The sequence below is a fragment of the Furipterus horrens genome, unplaced genomic scaffold (assembly GCF_987537825.1).
Source record: "Furipterus horrens unplaced genomic scaffold, mFurHor1.1.pri manual_scaffold_6, whole genome shotgun sequence".
NCBI classification, from domain to species: domain Eukaryota; kingdom Metazoa; phylum Chordata; class Mammalia; order Chiroptera; family Furipteridae; genus Furipterus; species Furipterus horrens.
In genome coordinates this window covers 148,795,177-148,817,397 of record NW_028327176.1, presented here as the reverse complement: position 1 = coordinate 148,817,397, position 22,221 = coordinate 148,795,177, and the positions used below count along the sequence as shown (strand labels likewise).

At 39.1% G+C, this 22,221-nt stretch overlaps 1 protein-coding gene across 1 annotated transcript in view; it reads left to right on the top strand.

Moving 5' to 3' along the window:
- The first annotated feature begins 10,456 nt into the window (after positions 1–10,456).
- The window catches only part of SEC63 (SEC63 protein translocation regulator), a 75,771-nt gene continuing 64,006 nt past the window's right edge, over positions 10,457–22,221 (top strand). Inside the window, exon 1 of the mRNA XM_090279728.1 lies at positions 10,457–10,689. Coding sequence (XP_090135854.1) covers positions 10,566–10,689 — 124 coding nt within the window. The 5' untranslated portion in view covers positions 10,457–10,565. The remainder of the gene's footprint in view (positions 10,690–22,221) is intronic.

Here is a 22,221-nt window from a genome sequence, read left to right as displayed (position 1 = left end):
GGGGGGAAATGTTTTCTTATAAAATACTCAGACTGACTGTAATCTACATCCCAGCACAGCTCTTGGCGCAGGGTCTCTGGTAAACAAACGAGTGGTTAAATAACTGAACAGGAGCACCAGAGTGGCTGGTGGAAGGAATTTGCGAGCTGAATGTCTGTCACCCCTAATTCCTGACTTTTGACCTCCTGCTTCTACACAAATTACATTGACACACATCCAACCGGTACAATATACTTTGCTTCAGTGAACTCAATATATGACAAACAGATAATTTAGAGAGTGGTTATGCAACAAAAACGATTCACTAGAGCAGTGTGGTTCCCAGACTGGCAGCGTCAGCGTCACCTGACAACTTGAAAGAAATGCAGATTTTCAGGCCACCCTGCACTGCCTGAAGCAGAAACTCTGAGGGTGGTGCCCAGCACTCTGTGAGTTTTAACAAGCCTTCCAGGTGATTCTCCTGCAACTAAAGCTTGAGAACTACTACACCAGAGGGGTTCTTTAAATAAGTTCCCCACCTGACAATGCAAAGAATGTTGAAGGACATGGTCCTGCTATCCATTAAAGCGAGGCAATAACTTAACCTATTCGGCAAGTTTATTCATTTATTTAACACTTATGGTCAGTTTCTTGCTAACTTTTCCAGTGAATTAGAAATTAAAACGAAGGCTGAATCTAGTCAGCCTGTATGTCCAAGTTTCCCTCCCTTGATCTGATGAGTCGGTGTTGGCCGGAATGGCCATATCAATGTGCTTTCAGTGGAATGGAATGACAGCTGATGCTGAAGCATCTTGGCCAACTATCAACCAGCTCCAGGGTGACAGCTCTGAGTCTGGGCCAATCTGAGTGAGCCATGAGAGCTGGGGACCCCATCGTGACCATAGTCACTCACCCTTCTGCAGCCCAGCAACAAAGCAGGTCTCCACCCCAGCTGCTTGCCCTGGTCCAGGTTGCCATGGAAGCTTTTCCTTGTTTCCGAAGTTACTCAGCTCTAGTCTTTGCTGGGGGTGGGATTGCTACAATCTCAGCAACAGAGAAGTCAAACTTCTCATATTTTCCATTTTCAATGAAGAGTTTCAGCCAGATGCCATCTGCAGCCCATGAAGTAATGGCTAGAGGATCTCATCATTTAACTGCCCAGTTACTATGGACCATTAACATTCTTAGTGGCATCTGCAGTCCTTCCAAAGTTTGGGGTCCTCCCACCTTATGAGGCAGGACATTCAGACATCTCATCACAAAAGATAAAAACACTAAACTCACTTTTGCAGCCTCCTCTGCAAACAGGCCATGGCTGGGACCCAAGCTCTACCATCTGAACACACCTATACATACCTTAAACTTCTCTATGCAAATGCAAAAATCCCATGACATACTCTATTTCCCATCATCATTATCTTTGGATGTTTTATAGTGTGAATCAGCGAAAATGAGGAGAAACAAGGGGAAGGAGAAAAGGAAAAAAAAAGAGTCAGTGAAACTTGTTTTAAATGAATGATTCTGACCAGATTTTTGCTCAAGTTTAAGCAAAAAATCCAGTTTCTGAGATTGTAACAAAGTGAATCCACCTGGCATCTATGGTAAGGGGATAGAATATATAGAATGTGACAAGTTTTAAAACAATTATAAAATGATACATCAGAAAATTCAGTATGACAGTATAAATGAATATTCACTCATTCAAAAAGTAATTTAATTTGCCCCTTTAGGCCAGATACTATTCTAGGCACCTGGGGTACAACAATAAACAAAACAAGACTCTAATTTTGTGGAGTTTCATTCTAGTGGAGGAAGAAACTCAATAAATAAACAAATTAATGTAGAATATATCATCTGGTGACAAATATTCTGAAAAAAAAAAGAAAAGAAAATAAGGAGATAGAAAAATGAAGGAGGATGCTACATTATGAAGAGATCAGGAAAGGTCTCTCTGAAGAAGTAACATTTGAAAAGAGACCTGAATGAAGAGAGGAAGAGTACCATGGGGAGAGCTGGGAGAAGAATATTTCAGGGAGAGGGACTCACTGTGTGCAAAGGCCCCAAGAACAATAAGGAAGCCAGTATGGCTGGAGTGATATAATGAGGGGGAAGTGGTAGCAATGGACTTAGAGAGGGAGGGGGTAGGAAGATGACTTAAAACCTTGTAGATCCAATCCCTTGGCTTTTGCTCTGAGTGAGAATTTTGAGCAAAGTTATAAAATCTTTTAGCTTTATTAATGAATTTTTAAAATTTATTGATTGGAGAGTGAGGTGGGGGAGGGAGAGAGAGAGAGAAACATCGATTTGTTGTTCCACTTATTTATGTATTTATTGGTTGACTCCTGTATGTGCCCTGACTGGAGATAAAACCCCCAACCTTGACATATCAGGACGATGCTCTAACCAACTGTGATACCCAGCCAGGGCTCTTATAGGCTTTAGAAGGATCATATGACACACAAATACACACGTGAAATCTGAATAAAGTCTATGGATTGTACCAGTGTCAATTTCCTGATTTTGAGATTGTACTATAGTTATGTAAGATGTTACCATTGGCGTGGATGTAAAGTACAGCATGATAAATATAGTTAATAATATTGCAATAACTATGTATGGTGCTAGTGCAGTTACTTGAAATATTTGGGGGATCACTTTGTAAAGTATGATTGTCTAACCACTATACTGTACACTTGAAACTAAAACAAAATAATATTGAAAAAAGAAAGGTCTTGGCTGGGTTGCTCAGTTGGTTAGTGCATTATCCCAACATGCCAAGGTTAATGGTTGAATCCCCAGTCAGGGCACATACAAAATCAACCAATGAATGTATATAAATAATTTTATTAACCAATGCCACCCCAATAAATTCAATTAAAAAATAAGAAAGGAAGAGTGGGGGAGGCAATAAAGATAGAGTAACCCTTTTTTTCTAAGAAGGGAGACTTCAATCCTCCATTTGACTTCTCCCTTAAAAAAGTAAATAAATAACTGAATAACTAAATAAATAAATAAAACAAATCAATGTTTTTCTTTCCCTCCTCACTTCCTCTCTCTCTTTCTCTTTAAAATCAATCAATTAAAAATAATAGGTGCTACCATCAGAGGAGACTGAGGGAAGAGTACATGGGTCCTCTTTCTACTATTTTTGCAACTTCTTGTCAATCTATAATTATGTCAAAATAGAATGTTAAAAGAAGGAGGAGGGGGATGAGGAGGAGAAAGAAAGAAACATATGTGAGGCAGGACAGAGGTGGGAAAAGAGGATTGGAAGAGAGAGTGGGACAGGATTTGAAATATAGGAGCAAGCAAAATGAGGTAAGCTGTGTCTTTCTGGGGACATAAGTTTTGTATTAGATCCTAAGAATTTTGGTTGACATCCTAGAGTGGAAACTATATTCTGGGTAAATGAGAAACAAGGAAATAGCAGAAAGTGTGGCTTAGTTCACCTTCTTGTTTCCTGAAGGAACATATTGTACTTAAACCATGACAGTTAAAACCATTTCCCCTCTCTCTCTTTTTAGGAATTCATAATTGATTGCAATGTCCCCCACTCTTGTACTCCTTTAATAAAGCTCATTTTAAAGAAAATATTGCTACTGTGTAGCCTACAACCTGGAAGCTTGACTTAAAAGTATTTTCCTATCTGTTATTCCCAGTCACAGCCACACTGGACTTCAAGCTATTTTCCAAATGTGCTCTGAGATGATTCCACCTGAATTTTTTTTCTTTAATTTCTATCTAAGTATCAAGATCTAGCTCAAACGCCATCCCTTCCTTGAGGGCTTCTGATTCTCTTGGTCAAAGGGAAGGACCCTTTTCTCTAAATTTGCAAAAAATTTTGTATTTATATCTCTTATAACATTTATCAATTCCCTCTTTGGGTTTTGTCACTTACTAAAATAATTTGTTCTCCTCATTAGATTGTAGGTGAATTTCTGGAGGTCAGAGACCCTGTCTTATATGTTCTTGTATTCCCCACACTGGCTAATAGTGTGTGTGAACTCAGTGAATGTTTAATGTTGAATGACTGAATTTCTTTTTTATAACAATCTGTATATCTGGAGGTTGGGAGTTACATTCATTTTGGAGTTGGTGATATTTTTATGTGGTTTACAGTTATTACATGTATAGTTATTACCACTTCGAGGAATATGCCCTCTACTTCCACTTTGCTGTGGTGAACTAACCCAGCATTGAAATATGAAAGAGTGATACATCTTGATTCAAGATATGACTGTGTCTCACTAGGCCTGGCACCTGAAGTGTGTAGGTAGTGGAGGAGAAACATTTTTTGAAATGTATGGAGTCAGAAACTACTCTGTGGAAAATTCTTCTACTCATTAGATGTTAAAATTGAAAGCAGAGGATTCGGTTCTCATTCAGCCTTGACAAAAAGGAAGATCTCTTTTAGTAGAAATATACTCAATATGCAGGGTATACAATTACAAATATATCATATTAAAAAATGTGGATGGAAATCATGCAAAATAGAATTTATCAGAATTCTTCTGTCTGTAAAATGTAAATGTATAGCACTTTCAATAATTATAAATATTAACTTTTTTTAGTAGGATTTATTTTTTAGAGATTTGGGTTCACAGAAAAAAGAAGTGGGAGGTACAGAGATTTCTCATGTACTCTGCCCCCACTCATGCCTAGACTCCCCCATTATCAACATCCCCCACCAGAGTGGTATATTTGTTACAACTGATGAACCTACATCGACACATCATTGTCACCCAAAGTCCATCATAAATATTAACTTTTGTATCTAATTGTCTTTTCTTTTTCTTAATTAGGAGCCCTCAATTTTATAAGCTTCAGGACCCAGAAATATTAGCTTTTCAACAAGATGACTATAGTTTTTCCTGAAGTTCTAACCTCTACTGAGAATATTTTTTCCTTCTTACTCAGATATCTTTATCTTTGAAATAAATTGCCCAGAGTGAACTCTTCTGTTTACTTATGGCAACTCTTCCAGGTTATAGCTCAATCTGAGTGAGAAATTTCACTAAGTGCTATTTTATGACTTACTTTGCAATGTCAATCATTATTTTTTAACTACGTAATTTAGATGTGTTGGTGATGCATAAAATTAATTCATAAAGAAATGACCCGAGTTTGTTGATTTATCATTGACAACTTGCTTTAGTACAATACATTTTCAGCTTTGTAATCATGAAAGTAGGGATTGAATAACAATAGGTATTGATAAGTCCAACATACTCAAGAAAAGTGAGGAGCCAAAATACAAACGTGCTCCCAATACGAAAGGAAAGCCACAGAACTCATCTCCTCTTAACATTGTTTTCATGGTTTCAGAGTAGAGCATAAACAAGTCCTCCTAACGTCTTTCTAACACACACACCTCCCTTCACATTCTCTCCAAGTGTGAGAACGGGATTTCACTGGGTCCTAAGGGCCTCAGGGGTCTAGGGCATGAAAGAACTGCAATTGTTTAGTACCTTTCATCCAGTCAAGGTTCCCACATGAGGGCTATGATTGGCAGTTGCAACTGAAAACATGTTGTGGAAGCTTTTTTGTCAATCACAAATATTGTAGAAATGTTACTTTGTTGATGTTACTGTTGTCATTATGATGGGGTTACTTTTCATATGTGTTAAAGACAAATAAAAATTTGGTTAATTTATATCAGAAGAGATTTAGTTTTTAATGGAAGAAAATCCTGACTGAGACTAAGTAATAGGGGTTTAACATTAAAGATGATTTGCTAGGCTATGGCAGTGGAGGTTATTATAAAGTGAGGGGAAGGAAAAAAGACTGGAAAACGTGTATGTACCCATTTAATAATCAATTCTTTCTAGTTTTTTTGAGGCTAATTCCATTAGTCGGAAAATTAAATAACATTGATTATGGTTGTACAAATGTTTTTTGGTATATATAAAGGTAAGTCAACACCAGTAGTACAAGAATGACTTGCAGTGAAGGAAAAATTCACTCTAAGGAAAAAGCAAATTATTAAGAGGAACCTAAAAATAGTCAGGTTTTCTACACTTGAGAGGAAATATATACCTGGCAATTAAAATGAAATTGATTAAAATATTTATTTGCAAACACATATAAAGACAATGCAAAAATGTCTTTTAACATGTACTACTAGAATAAAATATGATTGTAGCTCTGGTTCTACCTTATGCACTTACTTTTCTTTTTTAACTTTTATTATTATTTTAAGTATATCTTATTGATTATGTTGTTACAGTAGTCTTATTTTTTTCCCCCTTTGCTCCCTTCTGCCCAGTACCCCCCTTCCCTACAGCAATCCTACCCCCCCTTAGTTTATGTCCACGGGTCATGCATATATGTTCTTTGACTTCATCCTTTCCTATATTATTCTTAACTCCCCCCTGTCTATTTTGTATCAACCAATTATACTTCTTCATGCCTGCGCCTTTACCCAATTTCTACCCCTTCCCCCTCCCAGCTGACAACCCTCCGAATGATCCCCATACCTATGATTCTGTTCCTATTCTAGTTTGCTTAGTTGGATATTGCCTTTAAATTTTAGATTCAGTTGTTGATAGTTGTGAGTTTGTTGTCATTTTAATGTTCATAATTTTGATTTTCTTTTTCCTAAGTAAGTCCCTTTCACATTTCATATAATAATAGCTTGGGGATAATGAACTCCTTTAGCTTTACCTTGTCTGGGAAGCACTTTATCTGCCCTTCCATTTTAAATGATAACTTTGCTGGATATAGTTGTCTTGGTTGTAAGTTCTTGCCTTTCATCACCTCAAATACTTCTTTTGAGAAATCAGCTGATGGTCTTATAGGAACCTCTTTGTAGATAACTCTCTGCTTTTCTCTTGCTGCTTTTAAGATTCTCTCTTTATCTTGAACCTTTGGCATTTTAATTATAATGTGTCTTGGTGTGGTCCTCTTTGGATCTAGCTTGTTTGGGGCTCTCTGTGCTTCCTGGACTTGTATGTCTATTTCCTTCACCAAATTTGAGGAGTTTTCCTTCATTATTTTCTCACATAAGCTTTCAATTTCTTGCTTTTCCTCTTCTCATTCCAGCACCCCTATGGTTCAGATGTTGGCACATGTAAAGTTGTTCCAGAGGTTCCTAAGCCTCTCATTTTTTTCAATTTTTGTTTCCTCATTTTGTACTGGTTGACTGTTTTTTTCTTCCTATGTTCCAAATTGTTGATTTGAACCCTGGTTGCGTTCCCTTCACCACTGGTGTTGTGTGGATTTTCCTTCGTTTTATTTAACATAGATTTCACTTCTTCCCTTATGCGTTGGCCGTACTTCAGCATATCTGTCAAGTTTGTGAGCATCTTTATCACCAGAGTTTTTAACTCTGTATCTGTTAGGTTGGCTATCTCCTCATCGCTTAGTTCTCCCACTGGAACCTTGATCCATTCCCTCTTTTGGGCCATACTTCTCTGTTGCCTCATCTTGACAGGCTCCTATGTTTGTTTGCTTCTGTGTCTTAGGTAGAGCTCTTGCACGTGCTATGTTGTAAGGGGAGGAGCCTTAGGTATTCATCAGTACAGGGCAACCCGTTTCACCACATTTTGGCATTGTATGTAGGAGAGGGGTCTGAAAGGGAACAATGCTGCTTGCTCAGCACTTACCCCTTTTCCAGGCACTTCTCCCAATTCTGTATGGGCCTGGCACCTCTCTAGCTGTTGCCTTGGCCATTGTTCCTGGAGTGGGTTGGTCTGCGGATGGTCTAGGATCGTGAGGGCCCTTTAAACAAGTGGACTCTGCTGAAAGACTGGCAGTTTCTTTCTCACCCCAACCCCCACTGGTTTGCACAGTCAGGATCAATGAGGCTTTATTGTCCCTGGCGCTGGAACCTTAGCTGCGCAGTTTGGTCTGGGACTGGGAGTGCTTCCCAGGTGTCCCTTTTGACTTTGTTAAATGTTTGACTGTGCTTTCTGCCAGCCTGCCATTGCCGCTTCTACCGTGACCACACTGTGTCCTCTACGCCCCATCTCTGCCCCTCCTACCTGTCTGGATGAGTATTTCTTATTTATATCTTTGTTTGTTGGACTTCCATGCAGCTCTATTTTCTGGTTGTCTCTAGTTTTGAGGTATAGTTTTATTCCTCCTTAGTTGTGGAGGGAAACACAGCGTGTCAGTCTAGGCCTCCTCCATCTTGACTGGAAGTCCTCTGCACTTACTTTTAAATACATGTATTTCATCAGAATTATCTCTTGAAAGAAACAATTGTGTTAGCTTAAAACATCACAATGAATCAGAAATTGTGATTAATTAAAGGTATAGTTCAGATTTGCTTTGGAGAGTATCTGGACAATCTGAGTTTATCTATGTTCAATAATATTAAGTTGTAGGGTGAAATGTGTTTATACCTTTGAAAATAGAGAATACATTTTCAAATCTTTACTCTGCTTTGGTAAAAAAAGTCATATTTTAGATTGGACTAGAGGTGAGCAAATAAATGCAATTTGTTCAAAATGTTGTTTCATGGTTCAGTTCTGTTGAAGCCACTTTTATGCATGACCCTAAAACTGCAATGAAAAGATGATTATTGCAGGGAAAATGTAAGAAGTGAATTATTTATCATCAATAATTTATATTGCCACAAGATTATAAAACTAAGGTATTATCTTTACACAAATGCTCAGTAAAACATATAATCAGAGTAATAAAAAAATAACCAGTTCAGCATTATCAAAACATGGGAAGACAACAAATTCAACATAAACAAGAGAAACTTCAGGATCCTACCTACGTCAGCTGAGCCAATTCTATGAATAATTTGTTTCTAAAGCAAGGCAAATTGTTCTGGGTCTCTCAGCATTGGGTGAACACAATACTGTGCTGACTTCATAGTCCTGTCCTCTCCTTCTCTTTTCTAGATTTTATTTGTTCCCCTCTAATAGTCCTTGAAAACTTTATATAGAAAAAACTGAGAAGGGAAATGCAGAGAAAATGATTTTCTGAAATTTCCTTTCAAAATGGGTAGGTAGGACCTTTCGAAGGGAAGAGAGAATACATGTGAACATAGTGTATTATAAAGGAAAACATTACAGATAATGAGAAACACTAGTTTTGAGGACATGGTATAAAAGATGATATATGACCACATTTCTCTTCCAACAATGGAAGGTATATTGAAAGGAACTTAGTAAACAGGATATGAAAGTCTTAAAATGACTTTTTAAAATACAGTGTAATATGTGGTATTTGCTTACTACATAGTTTTTGCTTTGAAACGCATTTTCACTGTAATTCCCTTTAATCTTCACAACCTCTCTTTGAGATATGGACCAAGTGAGCCTTTCCTTTTCATCCACAGGGGAGGAGATGGAGACTGGGATAGGCCCCAGCCAGGGCTGCTGTGGGATCGCGGGGTCATTCCCAGATCAAGGGCACCAGCCCTCTCCACTCCCAGCCCAGCTGACACCTGTCTCTGGGGTCTCACAGCCAACAAACGAAAGGCTCCTCAGAGCAACAGCTCCTCCAGCGGTTCCTCGTTCAAAGAGCATACTCCTGCCCGCATCCTGCGGGGAGTGCCAGCCCCTCTCAGGGAAATCTTAAGGTCCACGACAAGGTGGTGGCCAAGGGCACTGGCTTTGTGGCACCAGAGTGATCTGGGTTTGAATCCCTAGATTGCGTGATTTTAGGCAATCTCTCTAAATCTAAATTTCCTCATTTGGAGAGCGGGACACGCTTTGATTTATTCCAAGTGGTTTACTGAGGATTAAATGATATAAAGCGATAAAGGTCTTAGCCTGCTGTCTGGGTTGAAGAAACGCTGTTGGGCCGCTATAAGTACTGGTTCTGGGATAGATAGGTTACCGTCTCTAACGGCTTGGGGAATGTCCATTGGCAAAACGGGTGCAGTATAGACCTCAGTCTTTTGATAGCACACATTACTTTGCTAACAAAACCCCCAACAGCCTCCCCTGTGCCGCCCTATTCTACATGACCCTTGTTTCCAGAATTTGGGGGCTGGGGGAGCGGATCCGCTATCTAAGAAAACATTTATTATCAGCCAGGTAAATTAAAAAGCGAGAAGGCAGGACAGGCTGAGCTAGGGGTATGAGAGAGGGGGAGGGAAGAAAGTTCTGCTCAGAATAGCTGCGACCCCAGTCCCAGCCAGGTGAACCGCCCGCACCCACTACTCAGCGTGGAAACCACTGCTAGGACTCCACAAACCGAACCCCCGAACCCGGAGTGGGTCACTGGAAAAGGAAGCAAAGAAGGTAAAGGGACTCCAGGACTAGATGTGTCCTAAGGGAGGAGCTACATAAGCTTGAGGGGCGTGGTTGTGGCTTTGGGGGCGGGCCCAAGGGCGGGACCTCCTGGAGTTCCTCGGTGTGCTCGCCACGTCTCCCTTCGCGAGCGTTTGAAGGAGAGGCAGGGGAGGGACAGGCCATGAGGGGCGGGAACTATTTCTTCTCGCGAGAGCTGGCGACTGTAGCGTGGTAGCAGCAGCGTGTCCACGAAAGTAGCGTGGGGGTGGGGAGGAGAGGCGGCGTCGGCGTCCAAGCTGCGCCACACCGGGCCGGGGCGCTGGGTGTCAGAGCGCTGAGTGGGGTCGTGGGGGGCGGCGGTGAGACGAGGGTGGCAGAGGAGGGTGTGCCATGGCAGGGCAGCAGTTTCAGTACGATGACAGCGGGAACACCTTCTTTTACTTCCTCACCTCCTTCGTGGGGCTTATCGTGATCCCAGCCACATACTACCTCTGGCCCCGAGACCAGAATGCCGGTGAGTTCCTCTTGCAGCTGCCCACGGACCTGCTCAGGCCCCGCTGGCCCCTCTGGGCCACGCCGCTCCCGCTGGCTCCGGCCCAGTCCAGCTTGCCGTGTCCGGGGTGATGCTGCCGAACCTGGGGCCCACCAGCGGCAGACGCCTGGACACAAGATGGGGCCGCGCGGGCAACGTTTCCCTCGGTGCCTCTCTGGGGTCCCCTCCACCACCCTTCATTGTCCTCCTCGGGAGTTTCGCTTCGCACCCTCTTCCCTCATTGTTCTGGACACTCCTTCCAGCCTCATGCTGTTTCTTTGTCTTCTCTGCTTCTGGTTTTATTGTACATATTTCTTTATGAAGGAAGCAGGATGGGATGAGAGGATGGGAATTGCGAGTGAGAGAAGAGTTAGCAAACGAGAAAGCCGGAAGTGCGGGCACAACTCTGAGCCCCCAAGCCACGGTCCTTTACCTCCCCAACCCCCGTTCTCTGTTGCAGCTGTCGTTACAGATGTTTTGAGTACCGTCTGAGCTGGGTGGAATGTTCAGGATTCCAACTGCGCTCACCAGCCGCACCCCGCCCCCCCACCCGGTCCCTTTCCCAGTTGCGTTCTCATTTGTTAACTCACACTTGTGGTTATTCTCCTTAGCAAAAATAGGCTTTTCTCTATTTTCCTTTTCTTTGGCGTTTCCTATTTATGGGGAAAAAGTGCAAGCACGAAGAAGGATTGTCGTGTAGGTAGTTAAGAGGTAGCTGGTTCTTTTGCTTTTAGTTCCAAGTCTTTTCACATTAAATAACATCGGATTAGAACACAGAATAATATAGATTCTTGTCAAGACATTATATGTTTGGGTAATGCTTGGCTTCCATTTGTTTCACTACCAAGACATATGGCAAGTGATATTCTTAAAGCTGATGGAACTGTAAGGCCCTAGTAGGTTATTTATGGATGTGTTAACAGTAACTAGTAGGTTTTGAGTATTAATATCATTTAGGGAAAGCTTGTACTTCACAGGAGCTACGGTAACTTTATTAAATACCTTCCCTCAAGTTGGGTGTGTTGGAGATCTAGGTTATACTGTACTTTGGGGAGATAGTTAACACTGAAGCATTAAATCAGCTCAGAACTTGGGTTTTAAGACTGATTCCTTGCTTTGCAACATTCCTGAGTTACATAATGGAACTAAATTAAAATTGAATGTAGGCTAAAATAATAAAGGATTCCATCCTTTTGTACATTTAACAATTTAAATATCCATTAGGTGCATAATTCTGACCAAAGTTTCCAGTTTTCTCATTCAGTGGATAGTTTATGGAAATTGGATTTTGGTCTGTTGTGCCTTTTTTTCCCTAAGTTGATTTAAATTGGGTTCTTTGGACAGTAGTTGTGTATAATGATGAAGTCTTAATACTGTAATGGTTTCCCTTTATCTGCAAAACCTAGGCCGATCTGGTAATTTTACTTCAAGTAAGAAGAATGCATTTTTCAGCATAGTAGTTTATTTTCATTTATCACCCACTTATATGTGCAGTTGGTTGTGTGGAAGACAAAAAGGTATTGAGAGAGTAGGTAGGTTTGGTTTGAATGTGTGGACAAAAGCTGTCCTGATTTCAGAAATTAGTCATTTTTGATATTATATTTTAAAGTTATATTTTCATGGTTTTGTCTTATAAAATTTGCCAGATAACTTATATCAGCGATTTTCAACTGGTGTGCCACAAGAATTTTTAAAACTTGCAATACCTGACTATTTAGTCAGGGGCACTGACCTCTTTTCCCTTAGATTGTTAAGTAAAAAAATGACAACAGCCAACACAATAGCCGGCTGGTGTGAATGAATCAAAATTATACCTATTTTTTTGGTTAGATCGGCAAAAGATATAACATTTTTTGGTGTGCTGCCGAATATTAGTAATTAGTTCATGAATGCCATGCGATGAAAAGGTTGAAAATTGCTGACATATCAGAGGCAGGCATACTGTGCCCCTTCAGCATATAGTTGATCTTTGGAAAAGTGGTAGGGAATTAATATTGACTCTAAGTCAATATGGACTTTCAATGTTAGTTCATTTAATCCTCTTAAAAATACAGGGAAATATGTACTACCTTCATTCTTTTTCGGTGGGGGGGGTGTAATTCTATTTTATTCAAGATCTTATATAACTATAGTAATTAAGATTATATGGTATTGGCAGAGGGATAGATACATGGACTAATGGAATGGAACAGAGAAACAAGAAACACTCAAACAGTTTTGCCCAACCGATTTTTGACAGGCATACAAAAACAATTCAGTGGAGAAATAATATTCATTCCAAGAAATGATGTTAGAAGAACTGGATGTCCATAAGTAAAGAAACTCAACCTAAACCTTTTATATTTTACAAAAATTAACTGAAAATGGGTCAAAAATTTAAACGTACACCATTCAACCCACAGAGCCCAGAGTCTCATCCTGGCTTCTCACAGCATTCCCATTTCATTTTCTTATCATTTTTTTTAACAGGGTCTTTCTCAAAGCAACATTTTAAAATTTTGATGAAAATTGATTTTTTCCTTATATTAACTCTGCTTTTGGTATCATGTCTAAGATTTTTATAGATTCTAAAAATTTGCTCCCATGTTTTCTTCTAAACATTTTGTAGTTCTGTATTTTATTTATTTATTTATTGTTTTTCTATTATGGTTGTCTCCCCCCCCCTCCTTGCTCTCCCCTGCCCCACTCACCTCCTCCCTCTCCCACAGCCCACCTTCATTCTTACATGAAGAAACTGGAGTTTAGAGAGCTTAATTAAGTTTCCTGTGTGGTGGTGAAAGGTCTGCTTAGCTTCTAAGCCTTCTGTTTCCATATTGCTAGGTACAAAGTTAGGTGTTTTATCTGTCCCTTTTTCACATCTGGCTCTCTGCTTCAGGCTTAAATTAGTCAGAAAATGTGCATGTGTTGAAGAATTTGTTTGGCCTTCTCCCAAATTGTATTATAAAAATTAAGGTGGATACTTAAATGCTATTCTAATCATCATGAAAATTAGTGGACACCACTTGGATTTTATTTTTGTGTGTCTAACAGAGTTGTTTCTTTCGAATTACAGTGGTATTAAAGGGATGTTTTGTTGTAGTGACTTTTCCCCTCCAAAGTCAGTTAGTTGCAGTGTCTTGAATATCACAGAGAAATCTTTTTTTAAAAAAGCTATTACTTTATTTATTTATTTATTGAATTTTTTGGTGACATTGGCTAATACAATTATAGGTTTCAGGTGTACAGTTCTGTAATACATCATCTGTATGTTGTATTGTGTGTTCACTACCCCAAGTCAAGTCCCCTTGACTATTTTCCCCTTATACCCTCTTCTAACTCTCCCCACCCCCATTTCCCTCTGGTAATCACCATATCACTGAGAAATCTTGAATTATAGCTTCACCCAAAGCTCTGGAAAAAAAAAGTTTTTTCAAATGTTTGCAGCAAAATAATTTAGTGACTTGTACCAACAGAAGGCTGCTTATGATCTTCATTCATCTCACATAAAAAAATCATCATATTTTACTGTTGTAGTATTTGTTTGTTTGTTCATTGGAGCTGTTTTAGACCCTCCAGAGCTTTGTTAGGGTAGAAGCATATGTCTTTCTAAAATGTGAGAAATCCTGAAGTATATCTGTCCTCAAAGGTTTTGAATAAAGGATGTGGACCTGTACTAGTATTTTTCAGTAATAAATAGGATATCTTAATATTTGATTTTGAAGCTTATTTTATTTAGTCTTCCTGTGAAACTATAAGTAGCCAATGCAAAAATGTAGGCATATGATTTTGAAATCCAGAGTTCTTACAGCAATCTTGACTTTTCAGGGATATCCTCTGTATGAAGGCATGAAAAGATTTTCTTTGCCAGCAATTATACAGCCTTAAAGTTCATTTTAAGTAATCTTTAGTTTTTGTTTTTTTTTAAGATGACACATTTGGGGCTCTCGGTTTCTTGGTTGACGGTTGTTTTAGTGCAGCTCATTTGGAATTATTGGGCTTTCAGAAAATATGGTACCATTTAACAGATTGTAAAATCTAGGGTTTGAAAAATAGAAACAGCTTGGTCATTGACATATTTGACATGTTAATTGAAGATACTCTGTTATCCAAAACATTACAGTGGAATCCTTTTGCCTTGATGTTTGTTCTTTTGGGCTAAGTGGTCTTATAATTAATACCTCTTTTAGTAATTGAAGGGACCTATTTATTTTACTCTGTTGGTTGTTTGCAAATTGGCTGAATAAGATGACTGAATACTTCTTCGGACCATTATGGGCAAAGGCTCTGTGAGAAGTAGTAATGTGATTTCCTTAAAACAGTGGTTCTCAATCCTGGCTACACGTTAGAATCACTTGTTTAAAACCTTACTTATACCCATCCCCAGATATTCTGTGTTTTTTAAAAGGTCCATATGTAATTGTAAATTGTAGCTAGCTTAAGGGCTGCTCTAGCTTTGAGAAATGCTGCTAAGAAGAGAACTTCCTCAGCAGTGGTCTTTTGATGGAGTTGTCATTTTTGGAAGTTTGGTTTATTTCCTTTGCTATATGCTCTTTGCTTAAAAAAAATAACAACCCAAAACCAAGACCTCTAATATTTTAACCTTTTGTTTTAGAAAGCTAAGATGCAGTGCTGTAGAATAATGCTGTAAAGTTCTGTAGTTGAAGCCAAATATTTTTGTTAAACTAATAGTACAGGCTTACAATAACATGTGACAAGAGAAAATTAGTGCTTGTAATTATTAGAATTTCTAATAAGAACATGCTTTTATTCTTTTCATAGATTAAGGATTATGGATTCTTTGAATTGAGATAAAATATATTGCTTTTTTTCAAGTTTTAAAAGAACTATATTTTGTTGATTATGCTATTACAGTTGTCCTGATTTTTCCCCCTTTGCTCCCCTCCACCCAGCATCCCCCAATCCCTCAGGCAAGCACTTCCCCTGCCCTCCACCATTGTTCATGTCCATGGGTCATGTGTATGAGTTCTTTAGCTTCTCCATTTCCTATACTGTACTTTACATCCCCATGGCTATTCTGTAACTACCTATTTGTACTTCTTAATTTCCTCACCTCTTCACCCTTTCTCCTACACACCCCTCCCATCTGGCAACCATCAAAGCACTCTCTGTATCCATGATTCTGTCTCTCTTCTTCTTGTTTGCTTAGTTTGTTTTTTAGATTCAATTGTTGAGAGATATGTATTCTTGCCATTTTATTGTTCATAGTTTTGATCTTTTTCTTAAGTCTCTTTAACATTTCATATCATAATGGTTTGGTGATGATGAATTCCTTTAGCTTTTTCTTGTCTGGGCAGCTTTTTACCTGCCCTTTGATTCTAAATGATAGCTTTGCAGGATTGAGCAATCTTGGCTGTAGGTCCCTGTTTTTCATGACTGTGAATATTTCTTGCCAGTCCCTTCTAGCCTGCAAAGTTTCTTTTCAGAAATCAGCTGATAGTCTTATGGGAACTCCCCTGCAGGTAACTAACTTCTTTTCTCTTGCTGCTTTAAAATTCTCTCTGTAATCTTTAACCTTTGGCATTTTAATTATGATGTGTCTTGGAGTGGGCCTTTTTTGTGTCCATCTTGTTTGGACCCTGTGCTTCCTGGATTTGCATGTCCATTTTCTTCACCAAATTAGTAAAGTGTTCTTTCATTATTTTTTCATATAGATTTCCAATATCTTACTCTTTCTCTTCTTCTGACACCCCCATGATGCTAATGTTGAACCTTGTAAAGTTGTTGCAGAGGCTGCTTATACTATCCTCATTCTTTGGATTCTTTTTTCTTCTTGTTCTGATTGGTTGTTTTCTGCTTCTTTATGTTCAGAATCATTGATTTGATTCTCAGCTTCATCCACTCTACTGTTGTTTCCCTGTAAATTGTTCTTTATTTCAATTAGTGTATCCTTTGTTTCTTACTGTATCTTTTTTATGCTGTTGTGGCCATCACAAAGTTCCGTGAGCATCCTTACAACCAGTGTTTTGAAACACTGCATCTGATAGATTGCTTATCACCATTTCGTTTAGTTCTTTTTCTGGAGTTTTATTCTCCTCTTTCATTTGGGCCATGTTTCTTTGTCTCTTCATTTTAGCAGCCTCCCTATGTTTGTTTCTGTGTATTAGGGAGAGCTGCTTTGACTCTGTGTCTTGGTCGTGTGGCCTAATGTAGTAGGTGTCCTGTAGGGTCCAATGGCACAGCTTCCCCTATCACCCAAGCTGGGTACTTGAGGTGCACCTTTCCTGTGGGCTGAGTACGCCCTCCTTTGTTGTTGAGTTTTGGTTGCTGTTGGCAGACCAATGGGAGGGATTTAACCAGCTAGTTAGCTGCAAGGATTGGCTGTGACCACTTACCACCAACTCTGCCCTCCCTGGAGGAACAACTGTGCAGGGGCACAGTGGTAGCACTCTGACATGGTCTGTAGCTGTTGAATGGGTGCATTGGCCCGGGGGTTTCTTGGGTGGTGCAGGCCAAGGTCAGCCCCCACCTGTGTTTTGCCCGGGGCCACCCTGCCTGAGCTATAAAGCAATCTGAGATGTCTGCTACTTCTGTTGGGCTTGGAGATTTCTAGGTGAAGCCAAGCTGTGAATCTAGGCTGGCTGCTGGTAGTGCCGGGCCTGGGGCTCACTGAGGCCAGCTGTTGCTTGTTTGAGAGCATTTAGGAAGTTGTGAAGTGTGACCCAAGACCAGCCTTTCTTATGGAAAAGCGACTTGGGGGTCCCATAAGTGAGGTGGGGCAGAGTCTTTTGGGATCTCCAAGGTGGGTCAAACAGCGTTAGCCAGGTTGATGGAGTCTCAGATACGGCACCAGCTTGTTGACTCAAGGGCTCTCTGGAGGGCTGATGCGCAGCTCAGAAAAGGAACAATGGCCTCTGCTTGCCTTGATGCCACACACTTCAGTTTCTCCCTGTATGCCACTGGTGCCTTTCAAGCTGCTGCCCCGGCTGGAGCTCACAGGCAGTGAGTCTGAGTAGGTGAGTTCTTTAAGAGGAACTGCTTGAGGCACCAGCAGTTTCTTCTAATGACTCAATCCCTGTGGTGTTTGCAGCCAGAAGTTGTGGTGACTTATCTTCCTGGCACTGGAACCCTGGGCTGGGGGGCATGGTGTGGGGCTGGGACTCCTCGCTCCCAACATATCTATCTCTCCTGAACTGTTACCTCCACACATAGATGTGGGATCAGCCTGTTCCATGTCTGTGCCCCTCTTACCAGTCTGGATGGGTGTGGTTTCTTTAATTCCATAGTTGTCAGACTCCCATTCAACTCAATTTGTGTTAGTTCTGAGTGATGGTTGTTCTATATTTTAGTTGTAATTTTGATGTGGCTGTGTGAAGGGGCAAGCCATGTCTGCCTATGCTGCCATCTTGACCAGAATCCCTCAAGTTTTTGTTTTTTGAGTACTTGACCTTATTGTTTTGTACACCATGTAAATTTTTTTTTTAAATTTATTTTTTAAATTTATTTTTCAATTATAGTTGATATATAAGATTAGTTTCAGGTAGACAACATAGTGATTAAACATTTATATATTTTATGATGTGATCACTCCAATAAGTCTAGTATCTATTTGGCACCATACTTAGTTTTTGTTTTAGTATTATTGACTATATTCATACTCCTTAATTCCTTCACCTTTCTCCTCCATTCCACCTAACCCTGCTCCCATCTGGGGCCACCAGTTTGTTCTCTGTGAGTTTGTTTCTGTTCTGTTTGTTTATATTGTTTTTTAGATCCCAAATATAAGTGAAATCATACAGTATTTATCTTTTTCTTATTTCACGTAGCACAGTAGTTTTTAGGTCAACCATATTGTCACAAAAGCAAGGTTTCATTCTTTTTTTTATGGATGAGCCATATTTCATTATATATACCTACTACATTTTCTTTATCCCTTTGTCAATTGATGGGCACTTAGGTTGCTTCTGTATCTTTGCTATTGTAAATAATGCTGTAATGAACATAGAAGTGCATATATCTTTTCTAATTACTTTTTTGGATTTCTTCAGATAAAGTGGAATTCCTGAAAACTAATTGATTGACCTTATTCCTCGATCATTTTCAATACTCACTGTGTAATCTTAGGCAAGTTATTTAACTTCTGCGTGTTTTAGTTTACTCATCTGTAAAACAGGGACAGAAGTTATCCATTTCAGAGAATTTAAGTAAGGATTAAACAGATATATATATTGTTAGAGCAGTGTCTGACACATAGTGGGGCTATTAGCTCCTGCTGTTTTTGCTGGTTACATAGTCTTTCTGAAACAATTTCATTGGGAACTTAGGTACTCAGATTTTTTTTATTGTTTGAAAGGATTAAAGAAACTTTTAAAAAGGTACTTTAAAAAAATTTTCTTTGCTTGCTCCGTCTCAGATGGTGTCAAGAGATTCAGCTCTCTGACCTGGGAATGTGAGTAGAAAACCACTTTCAGTGCTTAGTAGTAGAGTAAGAAAACTCTGAAAAGTTAGAAAGTTTGGTTTTAAGTTCCAGCGTAGTCCCTATTTAATTATTTCTGAATTCTTGACCTCATTTTGTAGGGGTTGTAATAATAACCTACCTTACCTACCCAAGACATGATTATGAGGAGCAAAGAAATAAGTGCATATAAACAGACTTGCAAAAGTAAATGTACTATAGAAATTGCTTCATTTCGCAAATATTTATAGAGTATTAACTTTGTATTAGATCCAGCTTCTAGGTGATGGGTCAGATTTTTAAGTGCATATAATTTTTTTTTCTTAATAAGTGGCACATATCCAGTGCAGAAGAGCACAAAGAAACAACCAAAATTGCTTGTACTTCCATACCCAAGGCTAGTTAAATATTTTGGTGTATGCAACCCCTGTGGGGATGACTTTAGACATAATTTCTCCTCATGTGGGGGAAGGCCCCACATCCCCCTCCAGTCTGAGAGAGAGAATTGTGATCCTCTTTATTTCAGCTATACTGCTGTTCATTGAACATTTACTAGCCTCATTGTGGGTAGTAATAAATGCGCTCACAATAGCACTTTGAGCCAGATTCATGTATTATCCCAGTTTTATTAATGAAAAAAAAAAAAAAAAAAAAGGAGCCCTAGAAGGTAACTAACTTGCCTAAAGCCATATAGCTACTAGGTTAGAAGATTGGGTGTTGGACCCAAATCTGTCTTATGCTGGAGACTGTCTTGTTAGCCACTACATTATACTGCCTCCTGTAATTAATATAACATATTATAATAAGTATTAAAATGGCAAGTGCAAAGTGCTCTGGGAGTACAGAGGAAGGAGAGAATAATTCTGTTTTGGGATTTAGGTGTTTCTTGTAGAGGAGAGGTGATTTACAATAGGTCTTAAAGGTAAATGGGATAAGAGCATTGTAGATGTAGGAAAAAGTATATGTAAAAACTAGGACAAGTTCAGAAATAGTGACAATTTAATGTGATTGACACTTAGGAGCAAATCAACCATTTTAGAAAGTTAATACTTTGTTTTGTAAGCTATTGGGTAAACAATGGACGTCTAAAGTACGGTAACAACGTGGTCAGTTTTGCTTTTGTGGAGCACTGTGTGAGGGATGGTTTGGTAGAAGAGGTGGAGGATTGGAGGATGGTGGTGGCTAGGTGGAGAAAAAGTAGATGGAGAAGGAATCCATTTCAGAGGCTTCTTAGTACATTGAGATGTCAGGATGTAGGGGAATGGGCAGATTAGAAAGACAATTCTAAGGTAGCTTGGGCACCATGGAGAGAGAATGTGAGAGTGGAGTGCAGGTTTTGAATTTTCACTCATCTCTATATTTACTTGTTTCTCGTTTTCTTAAAAGCTGTTCGGTGATTGGCTCAATAATAACCTATTCACATTTATCAGTTTTGCAGATTGAATGCAAGGAAAAAGATGGGTATGAAAATTTTTATTTAAAATGAAATGTGCCCTGGCCGGGTGACTCAGTTGGTTAGAGCATCATGCGGTACACCAAAAGGTTGCGAGTTTGATTCCTGGTAAGGGCACATGCCTTTGCTTGCTTTTCTTGTGAACCTTGACATTTCTATAGCAAATTGAGCTAAAAGAAACAAAAAAGAACTGGTTTGCCATCCCCTCCACCCTGAAATTTATGAGCTGTATTACCTTGTCCCACACACTTTAGTACTGAAGTCCTTGCAGCAGTTTTATTTGCAGCACTTTTTTTTTTTTTTTAACTTTTGTTTCATCAGACTTTCTGTTAGAGGTATCTGATGAGTTGTTAGCTTCCACTCGTTCTTAAATTTTTTGACCTGGATTTCTTATATATATTACATTTACTGCTTTGGAGATATAGTTAGGATAGGTGTGATTAAATTAATGAGAAAAGAGACACAGTATATTTTAGGCAATTTAGTTATTAGGGGAAGGCAGTTAAAATAAAGTGATTAATCACACAGGCCTATGAATTTAAACCGGGCACAAGTCCTCTCTCTCTATTCCTTTGCTACCATTTGTAACTTTGGGCAAGTTACTTAATCTCTCTGAGCCTCATTAAAAAAAAAAGCATAATAATACATTTATATCCCTGGGGGTGTTCTAAATGAGATAATTCATACATTCAACGAATTTATTGAGCACCCACTATTTGCCAGATATTGTGTTAGGCACTGGAATATCAGGGTGAACAATATAGACGAAATCCTAGTGTGGGGGAGACAATTGACAAAGCATATATGAACAATAAAAAATATCAGATGGTGATAAATACTTCTGTAGAGAAGTAGAGTATTTGAGTATTCAGAGAATCTTCCTGAGAACGTTCTTACAGCTGAGCAACAAAAGAGAGTCAGCCATTCAAAGACCTGAATTGGGTGGGAAAAGCTTATTTCAGGCTGGAGGAACAGTTGTGTACAAAAGCTTTTAAAGCCAGAAAGAGTTGGGCATATTCCAGGAACACAGAAGACCAAAGTGGCAGGTGTGTGGCATATGAGGAGAATAATCTGGGATAAAGTCAGAGAGGGAGCTGGGATGCATCATATCTGTAAGTCAGGGTTAGAGGCTTGGATTTTATTTTAGATGCAGTGGGAAACTGTTCGACGTTTATAAGCAGAGAAGTGACAAGTTCTGACTTACTGTTTTATTTCTTAATGAGATGAAAAAAAGTTTTTGGCCAGCTGGAGTACATATCCTTTTAAGGATCAAAAAAAGTTTTATCCCTTTTATTTTAGGAAACAATTATTTTCAAATTCTTCATGTACTCAACCACAGTGTCTTTCTTTGTGATCACCAGAGTTATTTTTTAACTCATCTGTCAGTTCTTAAGAATATGTATGTTTTGTTTACATTTCTTTGGGATGTAGCACCTTTGGATTCTGAATGTAATACCATCACTGGAAATTTTATTCCAAGCCACAGGTGTGTCATTATGTAACATTTGGTATTTTGATTATACGGTAGGTACACATTTTTAATCTCCATACTGTAGCCACTTACTGTATTTTTAAAGTGGTCTTTACAAAGGTTGTTTACAGTGATAACACTTGTAATTGTGAGATGAACCTCACAATGACCTCCAAGTATGCCACACTACCATTAATT